The sequence below is a fragment of the Macrobrachium nipponense genome, chromosome 31, assembly GCF_015104395.2.
Source record: "Macrobrachium nipponense isolate FS-2020 chromosome 31, ASM1510439v2, whole genome shotgun sequence".
NCBI lineage: Eukaryota > Metazoa > Arthropoda > Malacostraca > Decapoda > Palaemonidae > Macrobrachium > Macrobrachium nipponense.
In genome coordinates, this window is record NC_061093.1 from 23,493,137 (window position 1) to 23,509,131 (window position 15,995).

At 41.3% G+C, this 15,995-nt stretch overlaps 1 protein-coding gene across 2 annotated transcripts in view; it reads right to left on the reverse strand.

The window, feature by feature from the left end:
• LOC135206694 (peroxidasin homolog pxn-2-like) overlaps positions 1 to 15,995 on the reverse strand; it is a 123,225-nt gene that overhangs the window by 37,652 nt on the left and 69,578 nt on the right. For both annotated transcript variants that reach the window (XM_064238116.1, XM_064238115.1), the window contains 2 exons: positions 2,855 to 3,025; positions 257 to 667 (listed from right to left, as the gene is read on the reverse strand). In XM_064238116.1, the coding sequence (XP_064094186.1) occupies positions 257 to 667; positions 2,855 to 3,025 (582 nt within the window). The remainder of the gene's footprint in view (positions 1 to 256; positions 668 to 2,854; positions 3,026 to 15,995) is intronic.

The following is a 15,995-nucleotide window of genomic DNA, read 5'->3' on the forward strand; positions in this document are numbered from 1 at the left end:
TTACGTTAATAGGTTTACTATAGCCAACTTCATGAAAGAATTATATAAATCTTTCTTCCCTATGGGGGCTAGCACAAAAAATTACTTGCTGGTTGGTGGTCAGCCAACTTTAGCAGTCATGCACAGTGGGGCTGTTCAACAGTTTCATGCAAGGGTACGATTAATGGAAATTTTACCAAAAAAAAACAATTCTAATAAATAGCTTGTCAAATTCTATAATCCCTATGCTTACTTGTAAAGAATAATAAACACTTACCAAATGTGCACGATGCTGCAGGTGAAGAGCGAACAAATTCCATACAAGTTTGTCCATAACACGAGTAAAATTCATCATCATATGGAATTGGAATAGGAGCACATTCACGGCTTACTGGTCTTATAACATTCAAGATTTTTAAGTCATCACTATTAAATGGAAGAGATTGTTGTAAATTTGTCAAGTTAAAGACTTCCTGGGTGTTCTCCATTAACCTCTCCCATTGGACCATCAAATTTTCCAAGGTCTTTGAGGCAACTGCTAGCTCACTCTGGACATTCATAGTTTTAATTGACTGCTCTATTGATTTAACTTCCTCCAAAGCTAACTTGGTAGCATTAAGACTAATAGCAGCCAAATCCAACTTCACACTTAGATCATCGCAGCATTTTATAGGGCCTCCAAGGTAACCTACGGGGAACATTGCAGAACAATGATTCTTAGTATTAAACATTTAAGTACTTTGCATTCAAATGATAACTACAATAGAAAATTACTCCTGCTCAGGTATTTTCCTACAGTTACAGCTGTGTATGCCTCCTACTAGTGTTTGATGCAAACTATGTTGGTTGGTATTTGTGGCACTAGTAGAAAGCATGCGCGCATATACTTTTGTAACAAAAATCACCCGTTCCAAAAAATTAGTTACTTCAACTGAATAAAAATGCTCTTCAAAATCTACAATACTGCAACCAATGCATCCTCTAAAGTTAAGCATAGTACACCATTTCAATGACAACAGTTTAGTAACTTCACTTCAATGGTATCCAATGTTCCTAATTCAAAATAGTTCCAGATGTGTACTTGAAGCAAGACTTTCATAAATTTACTAACAATCTAGTCAGTCAGGCTTCCAAATAACCTGGCTAATTAGTGATAGTGCAATTTTCAAGTCAGATGATCAATCAGTGCAAATGTTAACAGCAAATCAGTGTCAATGAGAAAATTAATCTACTTTACACTATGCCATTACAATATATCAAGATCAAAAGTTCTAAGATTCTTAAAACTCAAACTCTGCACATGTTCGTTTGAGAACCGCTGGCTACATGTCTGATGTGGAAAAGACTAAGGGCCACCAAGCAGCTGCTCTATTTATCCTTAGTATACAGTACCGTATGTGCATTTCTGCATATAGCTATAAACAGTTAACTACTCTTACACAACATAGGATTAGTAGTTTAGGATCACTATCAAACGTCAAAGACAGCAAGGTAAACTACAGTCTTATATTGGGTCAGATAGGATAGTTACATTTAAGCAATTCCAAGATATGAGCAATACAGGTACTACTCCTCATTTAACGCCATACTCAGCAGAGTTAAGACAACACAAAAAACCATAAGCTGAAAATAAAAACATTGCCAATGGTGGCCAAGAGAAAGGCTATTCAGTGCCAATAATCTAGCCTAGCCAGAGTTTGGAAAACCTTGAAATTTATGGCTAAAACAAAGCGGCTTTAATATACTTTGTAAAGAAAAGCTATACAGTTGAACCTCTTAAAAGTCTGCATTCTACAGTCTGGGAACTCCCCTGGTTTGTTTGATTCTGCCACCATTAGATCGTTGTGCGGCAAAACAGTTGGCGCCAAGTTTTACAGAAAATGTGTGAAGTTATGTTTATATTAATTTAAAAATATTTTTTTTAAATATTCCAGTTGAGAAGTTTCTACCAAGTCAATCAAAACAGGATATTTTGCATGCACGAATTCCTTACTCTTAGTATGCTTGAAAGATTTACATTTAATATAGTTTGATCATTTTTTTTATAGAACTGTATTTACATAAGTATTTGATGTCACCCACAAGATATGATACGTACAAGAGCTAAATGCAATCTTGAATCTCTTGTTGATGGAAGAAAATGCTTATCCCCTTTGCAAATAATTTAAGAGTTCACTTACCTATACAGATGTGTTTTGTTTACACTGACCGAGACATTCAAATGCACAGTGACCGCCAAAATTCATTCATTCATTGCTTTATTCATCTTTTTACCCTATACAATAAAAATAAATGATGAAGAAAAAGCGATAATCATGAAAAAAAATAAATGACAAAACTAAATGTGATTATTATATAATACCAAATTTATAATATTAAAGTCTATTGAATAATGTACAGATTCTGGGAAGAGTTAGCATGGTTTTGACTTAAATGTATTTACTTACTACCAAACAGGTAACTCGGGAATGTAGCCTAATGTGTTAAAAGTACACTATTTCAAAGAAAATTATACATTATGAAGTTATAACATCATAAAGTTAAAATATTAATGCTATTAGTCAAAATAAAGTGGTTTAACGACAAATTTGTTTAACGCCGTGGTCGCTGGAATGGAACCCTTTCGTTAAATGAGGAATAGCTGTACTGTGATAGTAAATACATGTGTAGCAAATTAAAAATAAATTTAAGCTTTTAGACCACCTTCATAATCAGTTCTTTGTTAACTCAAATCTAACAATGTTTGACCATTACGACCGCAAATAATTTGCAGAAATTTCTTTACCAGAGATGAAGAATGTTTAGACACTGGTAAAACTACCAAATATTAAAGCTACAGACAAATGGCCCAGCAAAATGTCTATTCACAACTTACCTCTGGAAAGGGGAGTAGCAGTTAGGTCATGATCAAGAAATTGTCCAAAAGTCACAAGAATAAAGGAATGTACAGCAGATTCCTCATTTGGTTTGTTGTTAACTTTTGTACTAACCAGACGAGCACTAGGAAGTGGGCCGCCATTTTTTGCTCTGCGTAAAGACGAAACTCCTGGGGATAAAAAAAAAAAAAACAAATTTCATGGCCAACAAACCTGATGTCTTAAGGATAAATCTTCTGGTGCTAACTGGAAACTAGTAAATAAAATTTTAATGCATGAAATCTGTGGTAGGAGGTGTGGTCCCTTAAAGATGGATGGATGGATCAGATAGTGAACACTGAGATAAGATGGAGAGGGGATTGTCTGAAATTCAGCAGGATAAAGTAAGAGTATAAAGGATGGAGAGAATAGTCTAAGATTGGCTTGTAAAGTATAAAGGATGGAGAGAACAAGTCAAAGATTGGCTTGGTGTGTGGGAAGTGGAATACCCGGGGATAGAGATAAGAGCTTAAAAGGGAAAGGCCTGGAAGTAACAGAATGAATCTAGAGAGATGAACTTAAGGGTAAAAAGAGGGGTAAAGAATGTTCAAAGAATCTTATCAAAACTAGACAGTTTATCTAAAAGATATGTTAATGGAGAATTACAGTACGTACAATTAAAAACTAATTTACAATATGAAGAGAATCCAGTTTAAAGCAGAGACTAATTGGGTATGAAAAGCCAGAATCAGTACTACACCAGTGATGGGAAAGAGCATGCTTAAAGGAGAAGCTAAGGGTTTCCATGCACTGAACAATCAGATCTCTCAAAATCAAATTTTATAAACTGCTTGTGGTCAAGGATAGCTGGAATATGGAACAGTGTCAGATATTTGAGGGTTTACAGAATAGAGAGGGGGAATGGTGGGGGTCAGAAGGCAATGCAAATTCTGGGAGGGGGAAAACTCCAGATATTGGGGAAAATGGAACATGGGGGGGGGAATCCTATGAATAAAGGGAAAGTAACTGCAAAATACAAATTGGAATGGCATTGGGCTAAGGATTGTCCTCAGAATTTTCAAAATTCTTAGTTAACAAAAAGGAAACAAAAAGTGGGCCATAGTACATGCGGCCCGTGGTTAACAGTGCAATCACTTAGCGGCGAATCTGTTTTACAGCTGTCAAGAATATTTATTAAAAAAAAAAAAAAAAAAAAAAAAAAAAAAAAAAAAAAAAAAAAAAAAAAAAAAAGCATTTTAAGGTATTTCTACGGCACAATTTTCGGTCAACAGCGCCGCTAGCGCTGTTGTCCGACTAGTTCATCATTTGTAGAAATGCTGTTCAGACCATAAAGGTTATGCAATTATTAAATTTTATGTAGTTATTACATAGGTATTAGGGTAAAATATATGCCTCCAATGCTGTTCTATGCCAAAATAGTTACACAAGTGCAAATTTAGCTATGGTTGTGTAATTTATAAATTTTCATGCTTTTATGTTTGAAATGTGTATGAAAATGTATTATGGTATTTTTATTTCTCCACAGAAATATGATACAAAGGCAGCTTTTGAAACTGCCTTTCACATTATCAAATAGGATGTTTTTTCATGTCCTTTCTTGTGAGCTGCCGCCTGCCACTTCTGAAAAGTCAAGTGCAAATTTTGCGATCTGTGTGTCTTACAAATGTTCATGCCTTTATGGTTAACCCTCTTACGCTGAAGGGGTATAATAAAATAGTCTCCTGTATGCAGAGGGGGTCTCTGAGTGAGCACCGAAGCAAAAATATTTTTTTAAAAATCACAGCGCGCTTAGTTTTCAAGATTAAGGGGGCCGGCCGGAACCCTTATATACGGTGGTATAAGGCGAAAAATGCAAAGTCATGAAAAAATTCATGGAGCTTCATATGGCAATTGAGAATACGTTTATGAAATATTTCGTCAAAATTTCTCTTTCTTTCGTAGTTACAGGGTAATTAGTTAACGTAACTCAATAAGCCAAAACATTGATCCGTACAAGAAAATGCAATATTTCTTCTATTATCGTAAATTTTGATAATTATTGTCAAAGAAATTGGGAGAAATGGCATCTGCAGACATTCCCAGAGTCAAGAAGGGAGACTTCACTTCAGTCAGCTACCAAGTCCAACCATCAGTGCGAGCACAAACTTCAAGTAGTCTACACGTTCGATTTCACCTCTGACATTCGCTTGCTTTTACGTGTTTGTAAGTTTCGGCAAGAATTTCATCATGCCAAAGAGGAAAGGACAAGGAAAAAATCTCGCCAACATACAGACGAAGAAAAATCGCTCTAGTATTATTACAGAATATCATAATATACGCGCAGTTAGCGAAGAGATGGGAAGGTTGCTAGTAAGGGTTGCGTAGTAGTGCTCCAGTCTTGCCTGACACCACATGTCACACTGTGCCCAAGGCTACGATCTTTGAGCAGAGATTTTCATTTATGATAAAGTTTTGGTTTTTTAATACCCAAAATGGAATATGAAATTCATAATAATCATAATTTATTAAATTGTCTTTGTAAAAAGAGAGTACACCTTAGAGTTTCACCTCTGACATTCTCTTGCATTTACATTTATCTTTGTTTTGGCAAGAATTTAATCATGCCAAAGAGGAAAATACAAGGAAAACATCTCGCTAACATACATAAAGAAAAAAATTCGATGTAATAAGCAGAGTTAGTGAAGGGGGGAGAGAGTTGCGTAGGAAGGAGTGCCCCATCTTACCTCAAGCAGTGCCCCAGGCTACAATATATGAGCAAAGGGATCATCAATTATGAATAAATTATGGTAAATAAAATAGTTTTGGTTTATTAATACACAAAAAAGAAATATACATTCATAATTTTCTGGGCTCAGTTCGTGTCGCTGCGTGAAATAATCCTTAGTTCATCATTTCTAAGGTAAATGAAGCTAACATACCAGAGAAAAAACAAAATCAGGAAGATGTCAGAATAACTGACTCGCTCACCCTAAATAAAAAGAGGGTGTCATGGTATCTGGGGTGAGTGAGACCACTACCACAAACCTCTTGCCATTTAGAACTCTCCTACATCAAAATCCCCTTCCTGAGAGGGCCGGTCCATAGGCAGGGACGGCAACTACTACTACTTCGCCCCGCCGACTGCCGCGCCTCTGGTGGTCATCCTTTTCGTTAGCCGAACTAGGTAACATGTGCCGTCTTTTGCTCTGTTTTTGTGCTATTTCCCTTGGATTTATCTCCACCATGGAACACGCAGCTATCGCCGCAGCTAAGTTAAGTAACCCGAAAGGTCTGGATTTAGTTTTGTCAGCCAGGGGCCCTTATTTACCGTTTTTTAGGTCCGAAATAAGGCCGCCTGGTCTGGCGCATGGCGGCCAGCGGCTCGCCTCGTGTCTGGTTAGATTTCCCGGTCCTCTATACACACATCTTCCATTGTTTTTACCTTTCATGGGTTTTTTATCACATGCTACACTAGTTAATTATTTTTTTACATAGTTTTTAGGGATTTTATTACCTATACCTTAGATCTCGTTCATGCATGCAAGTCTCTTTGTCTAGGTGTGTAGGCGCCTGAGTGATTAATTATATTTTCCTGGTCCAGCATCCTGGCTATTGCCCTCCATCTACGTATCGGCTAAGGCTAGCTTTGAGCAGTTGGCTGACTTCTTCGGAACCAGCCTACTCATCCTGGACATCTCTCTTTCACTCATGTTTTCCCTCTCTCTCTCTTTCTCTGTCTGTCTTACGATGTAAAAGTTTTTATTAGTTATATTTTTATTGGGTTAACTTAGGGCGACCAGTTCCTAGGCGGTTTTGTTGCATTAGCTCTTAATCTGCAGTTTTGTTGCATTATCGCCCCGTGGTCCTTCGGGCTCACGTGGTCGCCGGCCTAGTTTGTTTTGTTGCCTTATCACCTCTTGGTCCACATGCATAGCGTGGTGCCTCTAGTCGCCCTAGTCCCAGCCCCCTCCCTCCAGACGGAAGGGGGGGGGGGGTCTGTCCTGGCTCACTTACGGTCGCTATGGCAACCATCCGAGCTCTTCTCCCCCCTCCCCCTAGCCAAGGGGGTCACAGGAGTTTAGGACAGCTGTATGCACTGGTGAACCGCATGTCTTTACTCGGGCTCTGGAAGAGCTCCGGCGTGGTGGGGGGTTGGGGTTGGCCACCCCCCCCCTCCGGTCGCTTCGGGCCTTCTCCAGCGTGCCTTGGGTCTGATTTCTCTCCCTCCTCATATGCCTTACCCCTCTGCCAGCGGACGGAGCACCTGCTCACTATCCGGGTGTACCTTCGGTTGTCGGGAGGGCTCCGCCAGCTACCAGAATGGATGCGATTTCAGTTGGTCATAGACGCTTTCCCTATCTTATGTACCCCCTTAGTCTTCCGGCGGAGCGCTTGCTTGCTATCCAGGCGCTCCTCTAGTTGTCGGGGGGGGGGGGGGGGGGGGGGGGGGGGGTGTTATGGCTGAGTACACGCTCCACTTAAGTGTAACTTTCCTATCCTAAGTAAATAGCGGCAATCCTCTCCTAGTTTCTCCGGGTCATGGTATTACTACTCCTCGAAACTTCTCCATTGTTGGGTATTATAAACACATCTGGTTAAATCACACTCACCCCTCCGGTGTACACCGGAGTTCCCAACCAGCGTCTTAGGTCATAGACCTTCTTCCACAAGGAGTTCAGGGGTGGATTATGCCCAATAATTTTAAGACTACTCCGGCATGCAATGGAGTATCACAGTAGCCTTGTGAGTGTATAACGTTGATACTTATGTATCTTTCCACTTACAGGCTACTAAATGTCAGGTGGTGGGATGTAACGCCGTCCTCCAAGACCCCTGCGGGCATGAGGTCTGCAGGACTCGCGCTCCGTGTGCTACCCGCCACAACGAGATGTTAGTATGGCATAACGAGGCTTGTACCATTTGCTACCAGCTGGTGAGCCAGTTTTTGGACGGAGTAAGTATATATCTGTGTCAGGCTTGTTCCTTTCATGACATATACTGTCACATATCTTGCTTTAAGTTACTTATGGTCATATTCAATTTTGGTAATGATCAGTCCTCAGGGCTTCATTGCAAGGACTACAATGACCCTCTTTTCCAGGCTGCCGCCATTAAGGAAGTCGCGTCGGCTACCCTGAAGGCCTGGGTAGGTGGCTTCGGAAGGAACGCCACCAAAGGACAGCCCTATATACTTGATAAGAAGCTGGCTGTCCAGATCTTCCCGGGCGGGAAGTCGACGGGGTATGTGGACGGCGTATGTGGATCCCGCCGCGGCAGCTCCTACAATTGCTTCCATCCAACAGCAAGTGGACAAGCCTTGATCGAGAGAGGAGGCCAAGACATCGTGGCGGAAGTAGCCACACTATCTGAATATAGAGCCAATGACTGTAGGTGCGGAGGATTTACTAGTTGAGGTAGGTTTGTTGGGCGCCCAAGGGCTTCCCTTGGTTGATTCTGGATCTTCATCACCTGTTCCTTCATCTTTTCAGGGCTTTACGGGATCGGAGATCCCTGCTAGTACACCTGCTGCATCTGTGACCCCCAAGGTAAAGGGGCACAGGGAGCAGAAAACCCTTCAGAAGAAGTCGTCCAAAAAGAAGTCGTCATCTTCTACTTCTCGTAAGCCTCCAGCTTCCCATCCCGGAGCAAAGAAAGTGAAGTCTTCGTCTTCACATTCTAAAGGGTCAAGAGGCAAGTCTTTTAAGGAGAAGGCCCGTACTCCTGTTGAGTCTGTACATTCTCCCGCTGCTGCCGGAACTCCTCCGGGGACTCCTGCCGGGGTCGTGGTACCTGGTACCTTCGATCCTGCTGCATTTTCGGCAGGAATGACGCAGCATGTAGGCGATTTGGTCGGGTCTCTCAGTACGAGAGTTGAGCAGATGTTTGCTCAACTCTCTACCTCTCTTAACCAGTCGGGACAATCCATTCAGAACCCGACTGAACGAGTGTCCGACCAGGAGAATCGCCTGGCAGGCCTGAACCAGGCACCTCAGGCCGACCTCCCGGTAGCAGGAGCTGGTCTTGCCCAGCTGCCGGACTATGACACCCTCCCTGCCTTCTCTATGAGTAATCCTTGGAGGGTAGCAGCTTATGCTCCCTTCAAGGACGGCATGATTTCCATTCCGGAATGTGGAACTCATAGGATCGAGGACTTCTAGTTCCACCCAGCCGACTTACAGCCTCCTTTCATGGGATATGCGAGGCTGACTGAGAGCCTTAAATATGGGAGATAAAATCAAGAGAAACTGTTGTATAGCCGGGACCACGCTCAGAGGGAGTGGTTGCATTGCTTGGAAGACTGGGACTGTACTAATACCAGACTCCAAGCATTCAAGAGCTCGTTTACTATCTTTGCCACAGAGGAGGAGGCACCACTCCCCTTTACGACGAAGATAGCAGAAGTCACAATGCACGCGGGCATGAAGGATGAACCCCTTCCACAACTAATGGAATCTGACCCTACGTCCCCTCTCTTCCCTGCTTTCGGTGATTTGTGGGAGAACCTACTGGGCACTTTTACGGTAGGTAAACTCAAGCCGGACTGTGCCATGGAACAGTTCGGGGAGAGGTTACCCAGATTACCAGAACCTCATTCAGGCGGAGTTTGAGGCAAGAACCAGGCTAGGCAGAACCCTCAACACCCTGGTTATGACTGAAGTGGCTGCTTTGACGTACGGCACTGAGCCTCTTTTTAAGCTCCTAGTCAAGTCGCAAACTCAGACAGTTCAAGCGGACTTGTACGGGTTTATAGTGGCAAGAAGGAACTGCCGGAAGCACGTCCTTCAGGAAGCAACGATTCGGCACGAACCGAACAAGTTGCTTTCCTCCAACATCTGGGGGGCGGACCTCTTCCCAGAATCGGCAGTTAATGAGGCCCAACACGAGGCGACGAGGCTTAACCAGAGCCTCAGAGCTCGTTGGGGTCTCAACTAAGAGGAAACCTGAGAACTCTTCCTCCTCTAGCGAAAAACTGAAGAAGACAAAGAGGTTCCAGCCATACCAGAAGCAGCAACAGCAACACTTCATACAGGCTGTTCCGGTTGCTCAGACAGGACAATCGGCAGCACCAAAAGGACAGAACCAACCGATTCTCCTTCTGTCCCCACAAGGTCAGCCCTCGACCTCTTACACGGTTTCCCCGGCATTCAACCAGGTGTTTGAAAGCCAAGCCTTCCAAACCTTCAACAGGTTTACTAGGGGAAGCAGGGCTAGGTGCCTTTCGGCAAACAGGCGCAGGAAGAGCTACCAACAGGGGTAAGCAACTTCCGTGGAGGATGCAGAGCTCATTCCGCACAACAGCAGTGAGATCTCCCGGGTAGGAGGGAGGCTGTTCCTCTTCCAGCACAGGTGGGGGGTTCAGCAAATGGGCACAGAGTATTGTGTCCAAAGGACTGGGTTGGAGTTGGATCAAAGGTCCCCCTCCACCAAAGTCATTCCTTCAGTTACCATCAAAGGAATTGGCAGATTATGCAGAGGAGCTCCTTCAGAAAGAAGTAGTGTCGAGAGTCAAGCATTTAAAGTTTCAAGGGCGCTTATTCAGCGTGCCAAAGAAAGGCTCATCAAAAAGAATAATCATCTTAGACTTGTCCCGGCTAAACTTATTAATTGGTTGCGACAAGTTCAAAATGCTGACCATCTCGCAGGTGTGGACCTTACTTCCCCGTGGGGCCGTCACCACCTTTATCGATCTTACAGACACATACTATCATATCCCAATCGCGAGACACTTTCGCCAATACCTAGGCTTTAAGCTGGGAGACCAGGCACTCTTTCAAAGTGATGCCCTTCGGGCTGAATGTAGCCTCCAGGGTATTCACGAAAATAGCGGAAGTAGTGGTACAACAACCGAGATCACAAGGGATAATGGTAGTAGCGTACCTCGACGATTGGCTGATTTGGGCGCCAACCGTCGAGGAATGCCTCAGAGCCACAAACAAGGTACTTCAATTTCTGGAGCACCTAGGGTTCCAAATAAACAGGACAAAGTCAAGGCTCACTCCGGAGTCGTGTTTCCAATGGCTCGGCATTCATTGGGACTTAACCCCTCTCAATGTCAATTCCTGTGGACAAGAGGAAAGAAATAGCCAAGTCAGTAAGGCAATTCCTCAAGAACAAACGGGCGTCAAGGAGAAACCAAGAAAGGATCCTAGGTTCACTGCAGTTTGCATCAGTTACAGATGTTCTGCTGAAAGCAAGACTCAAAGACAAACAGTTTGGTGCTCAAGAGCAAATGCCAAATCTCGGGACAAGTTGTCAGTGATCCCGCAGATTCTTCGAAATCATCTCCGTTCATGGGCGGAGACAAAAAACCTGTCCAAGTCAGTTCCTCTTCAATATCCTCCTCCGGCGTTGATCATCCACACAGACGCCTCGCTAAGCGGATGGGGAGGATACTCTCAGTTCAAAAAAGTTAAAGGAACTTTGTCACCTCAGTTCTGCCCTCCACAAACGTATTGGAGGCTATGGCAGTATTTCTCACTCTGAAGAGGCTCCATCCACCAAAGAATTCTCATATAAAACTGGTATTGGACAGCGCAGTAGTAGTACACTGCATCAACATGGGAGGATCCAAATCAAAACATGTGAACCATGTCATGATAGCCATTTTCTCTCTGGCAAACAAATACAAATGGCATCTATCCTCCACCCACCTGGCAGGAGTAAGGAACATGATAGCAGACGCCTTGTCTCTATCAGTTCCTCTAGAATCAGAGTGGTCCCTGGACAACAGGTCGTTCCAGTGGATATGCCGGAGTGTCCCGGGTCTCCAAGTAGATCTTTTCGCCTCTCAAGCAAACAACAAGCTCCCTTGCTATGTGGCCCCCAACCTGGACCCTCTGGCTTATGCCACAGACGCCTTGTCCATAGATTGGAATCAGTGGAAGTAGATATAAATCTTTCCTCCAGTGAATCTTCTATTGAAAGTACTGAAACTCAGGACTTTCAAGGGACAAGTAGCCCTAGTAGCCCCCAACTGGCCAAAGAGCAACTGGTACCCTTTGCTTCTGGAATTGGGTCTCCGACCTAGACTGATTCCCAATCCCAGACTATCTCAGACAGTACAAATGAGGACTGTTTTCACTTCCTCAGGAATTCTCAAAACCCTTACTTTATGGACTTCATGAAGTTTGCGGCTAAAAAAGATGCAGATATCGATACCCAGAATATTCTTTTCTTAGAATCAGATAAGAGGGAATCAACTTTGAGACAGTATGATGCTGCTGTTAAGAAGTTGGCATCTTTCCTGAAGGAGACAAACACCACAACCATGACAGTAAATTCAGCTATATCCTTCTTCAGATCATTATTTGAAAAAGGATTAGCAGATAGCACCATTACCACTAATAAATCAGCTTTAAAGAAAATCTTTCAGCTGGGTTTTCAAATAGACTTAACACTCTTACTTTACGTCTATTCCCAAAGCTTGTGCTAGACATAGACCTTCTGAAAGGCCTAGTTCAGTATCATGGTTTTTGAATGATGTCCTCAAACTGGCTTCAGATACTGACAACTCTTCTTGTTCATTCATCATGCTACTAAGAAAGACTATATTCTTGCTAAGTTTGGCCTCAGGGGCCAGAATTTCAGAACTGTCTGCTCTATCCAGAGATGCGGGTCACGTAGAATTCCTCCCTTCAGGAGGAGTTTCACTCTCCCCGGATCGTAGTTTTCTAGCAAAAAATGAGGATCCTTTAGCAAGATGGGCCCCTTGGAATGTCAGCCCTCTCCCCCAAGACCCTTCTCTTTGTCCAGTGATGACCTTACGAGCCTTTCTGTCTAGGACATCCTCTAGATCCTTGGGTCCTCTCTTTACGAGAGAAAAAGGTGGCACTAAATCCGTAAAAGGTATCAAGAAGCAGATCCTTTACTTCATTAAACAAGCAAATCATGAATCATTCCCAAAAGCCCATGATATCAGGGCAGTAATTATTTCCAGCATATGAACTTTGACGATTTAAAGAAATATACTGGCTGGAAATCGCCGAGTTTTTAAGCGTCATTCTAATGTCCTTGGAATCTTTAAAATTTCCAGCAGTGTCAGCAGGAAACAGTTTCCCCTGACACTGCACAGTAGTCGTAGTTGAAGATCCAGATCTCCTTTCTACCTGCCTCAACTAATATTTCACTTTACCTACCGTTATGCTCTATATAGTCCTTTAGCCTTAGCTGCTTATGATTATGATTATGGTGGTGTCCCCCTTATTTTTTTGCTAGGGGCACCCACAACATTATTGTAATTTATGAATTGTCCATTTGGTGCTGCTACCCTTATTTTTATGCTAGGGTACCACACCTATCTAGCGAGTCATTCCCCATGTAAACATTTAACTCACTATCCTAGATAAGTTATCAATACGAATATAAGTTTAATCTTAAGTTAACTATAAGTCCACTATTTTTATGTTAAAAGTTATCATACAGAAAATTAACTTAAGTTCTCAATATTATATTTGTTTTATTTCATAGTTTCATTGAGACCTTCCTCTTTGTTTTACAATCTTGTGCTATTTCTCTGGTACTATTTCACACAGCGACACGAACTGAGCCCAGAAAAGGGATTTTGACAAAGGAAAAATCTATTTCTGGGCGAGGGTTCGTGTCGCCCAGTGAAATAATCCTTAAGTTCATTATTTCTAAGGTAAATGAAGCTAACATATACCAGAGAAAAAACAAAATCGGGAAGATGTCAGAATAACAGACTTGCTCACCCTAAATAAAGAGGGTGTCGGTATGGTATCTGGGGCGAGTGAGACCACTACCACGAACCTCTTGCCATTTAGAACTCTCCTACACCAAAATCCCCTTCCTGAGAGGGCCGATCCATAGGCAGGGACGGCAACTACTACTACTACAACACCCCGCACCACGCCGACTGCCGCGCCTCTGGTGGTCATCCTTGTAGTTAGATGCCAATCTTGGGCTGCAGGGCGGGACACGGGGGGGATTTCACTGGGCGACACGAACCCTCGCCCAGAAATAGATTTTTCCTTTGTCAAAATCCCTTATTTATTAACATTGTCTTTATAGAAATACGAAGGTAAACTTTGAACGCCCGTATCTCAAAACTAGACTTATTGACCTTCAAAATTTATCTTCTCACTTAGTTCTAAAGCTATAACATTGGAATTTGGTATGTAACTCAGAAAGACATTATAGAACAATCAAATAGAGCCCCTTTTTCCAATGTTTGTTTCGTCTTTATAAATTTTTCTCTCCTGATTTATAGTGTATTATTTTACCATATTGAAAAATTCTTATCTAGCAAAAAAATGACAAAAAAAATTCCTCATTCGATTGGAGGTCCACATCAGGTCTATATATGGTAGTAATCCTAGGTCTTAATATTAAATATCAAGGGAGGAGATAGAATTTGAAAAATGGTTATTTTCGGGATAAATCGCCCTGGTGTCACAAAACCGAAGGTCAGAGGCGAAAATCATATGCGGTTTGGAGATATCCCAATTCACCTTATTAAGTGGTATGAATATCAAAGTCCTGTCCTTAAAAAATGGCATTAGCTGGCCGGCCCCCTTTAAGAGTTAATTTTTGGCTCCTTTTTTAGTCATTGCCTGAAGTTTAGTATGCAACCATCAGAAATGCAAAAAATATATATAAATAATGAAATATATGATAGCGGGAAAACAAAATTTCATATATAATTGTATTCAAATCGCGCTGCGAGCAAAACGGTTAAAGCTAGTTAATTTTTTTTTGTTGTATTGTACACTAAATTGCAATAATTTTGGTATACAACACATTGTAAAACTATCAAAGCAACACAGAAAATATCACAAAATGATGCATGAATTCGTAACGCGCGGACGTAAAATTTTTTTTTTTTCAAAAATTCACCATAAATCTAGAGTTCTAGATACTTCCATTTTGTTTCAAAATGAAGATAAATGATTGAATATTACTATACTCAAGAGTTTTAGCTTACAATTGCAGTTTTCGATCATTTCGGAAGTTACAGTTGACCGAATGTTGAATTAAAAAAAAAAAATTTATATGCAAATATTTCAAAAATGAGAAAAGCTACAACCTTCAATCATTTTTTATTGTATTCTAAATAAAATTGCGCACATTTATATAAATCTATGAAACGCCTAATGTGAAACTGAGCAAATATAACGAGAATGCGACTTACGCATTTCGGAGATTTGCGGCAGAGAATCTGCGCGTGGGGGGGAAGGAAATTTTTTTTTTTTTTAAATTCACCATAAATCTAAATATTGTGCTAGAGACTTCAAATTTGTTTCAAAATGAAGATAAATGACTGAATATTACTAGACTAAGAGTTTTAGCTTACAACGGCGTTTTTCGACTTTCGGTAGTCAAAGTTGACCAATCGTGGTTTTTTTTTCTATCGTGATTTATATGCAAATATTTCGAAAATTAGAAAAGCTACAACCTTCAATAATTTTTAGATGTATTCTACATGAAATTGCACACATTTTCATATATAAAACTTTATGTAACTGCTAATTTTAAAATGGTGCAAACATTATGACAATCGCACGAAAAAATTAATTTTTTCCGGAAAAGTTACTGGACGGACGTGAGAATTTTTTTCATAAATTCACCATAAATCAAAATATTGTGCTATTGACTTCCAATTTGTTGCAAAATAAAGGTAAATGATTGAATATTACTGGAATAGAGTTTTAGCTTACAATTGCAGTTTTCAACCATTTCGGTAGTCAAAGTTGACCGAATGTTGAAATTTTGGCACTTATCGTTATTTACTTGAAAATATTTCAAAACTGATAAAAGCAACAATCATGAGTATTTTTTTGTTGTATTCTACATGAAATTGTGCACATTTTCATATATAATATTCCATGTAATGGCCAATTTAAAATGGTGCAAAAATTATGTCTGTGACAAAATAATTTCAGGGATGGGTCGCAGATTCTTTTTAGCGCGATAAAAAATAAATTCGCGCTTGCGCGCCTGCGTAACTATTGTAAACAAAACAACACCTTGATAATAGAGCTCCCAGCATCCCCCAAGGCGCGTGATTCAAAAGTTCTCGGCTGGTAGGCTAATCGGACCCCGGGAGATAATTTACCTCTACGTTCAATACGTCCAATCGGCAACCGGGAGACAATTTACCTCTACGTTCAATACGTCCAATCGGCGTAAGAGGGTTAAAATGTG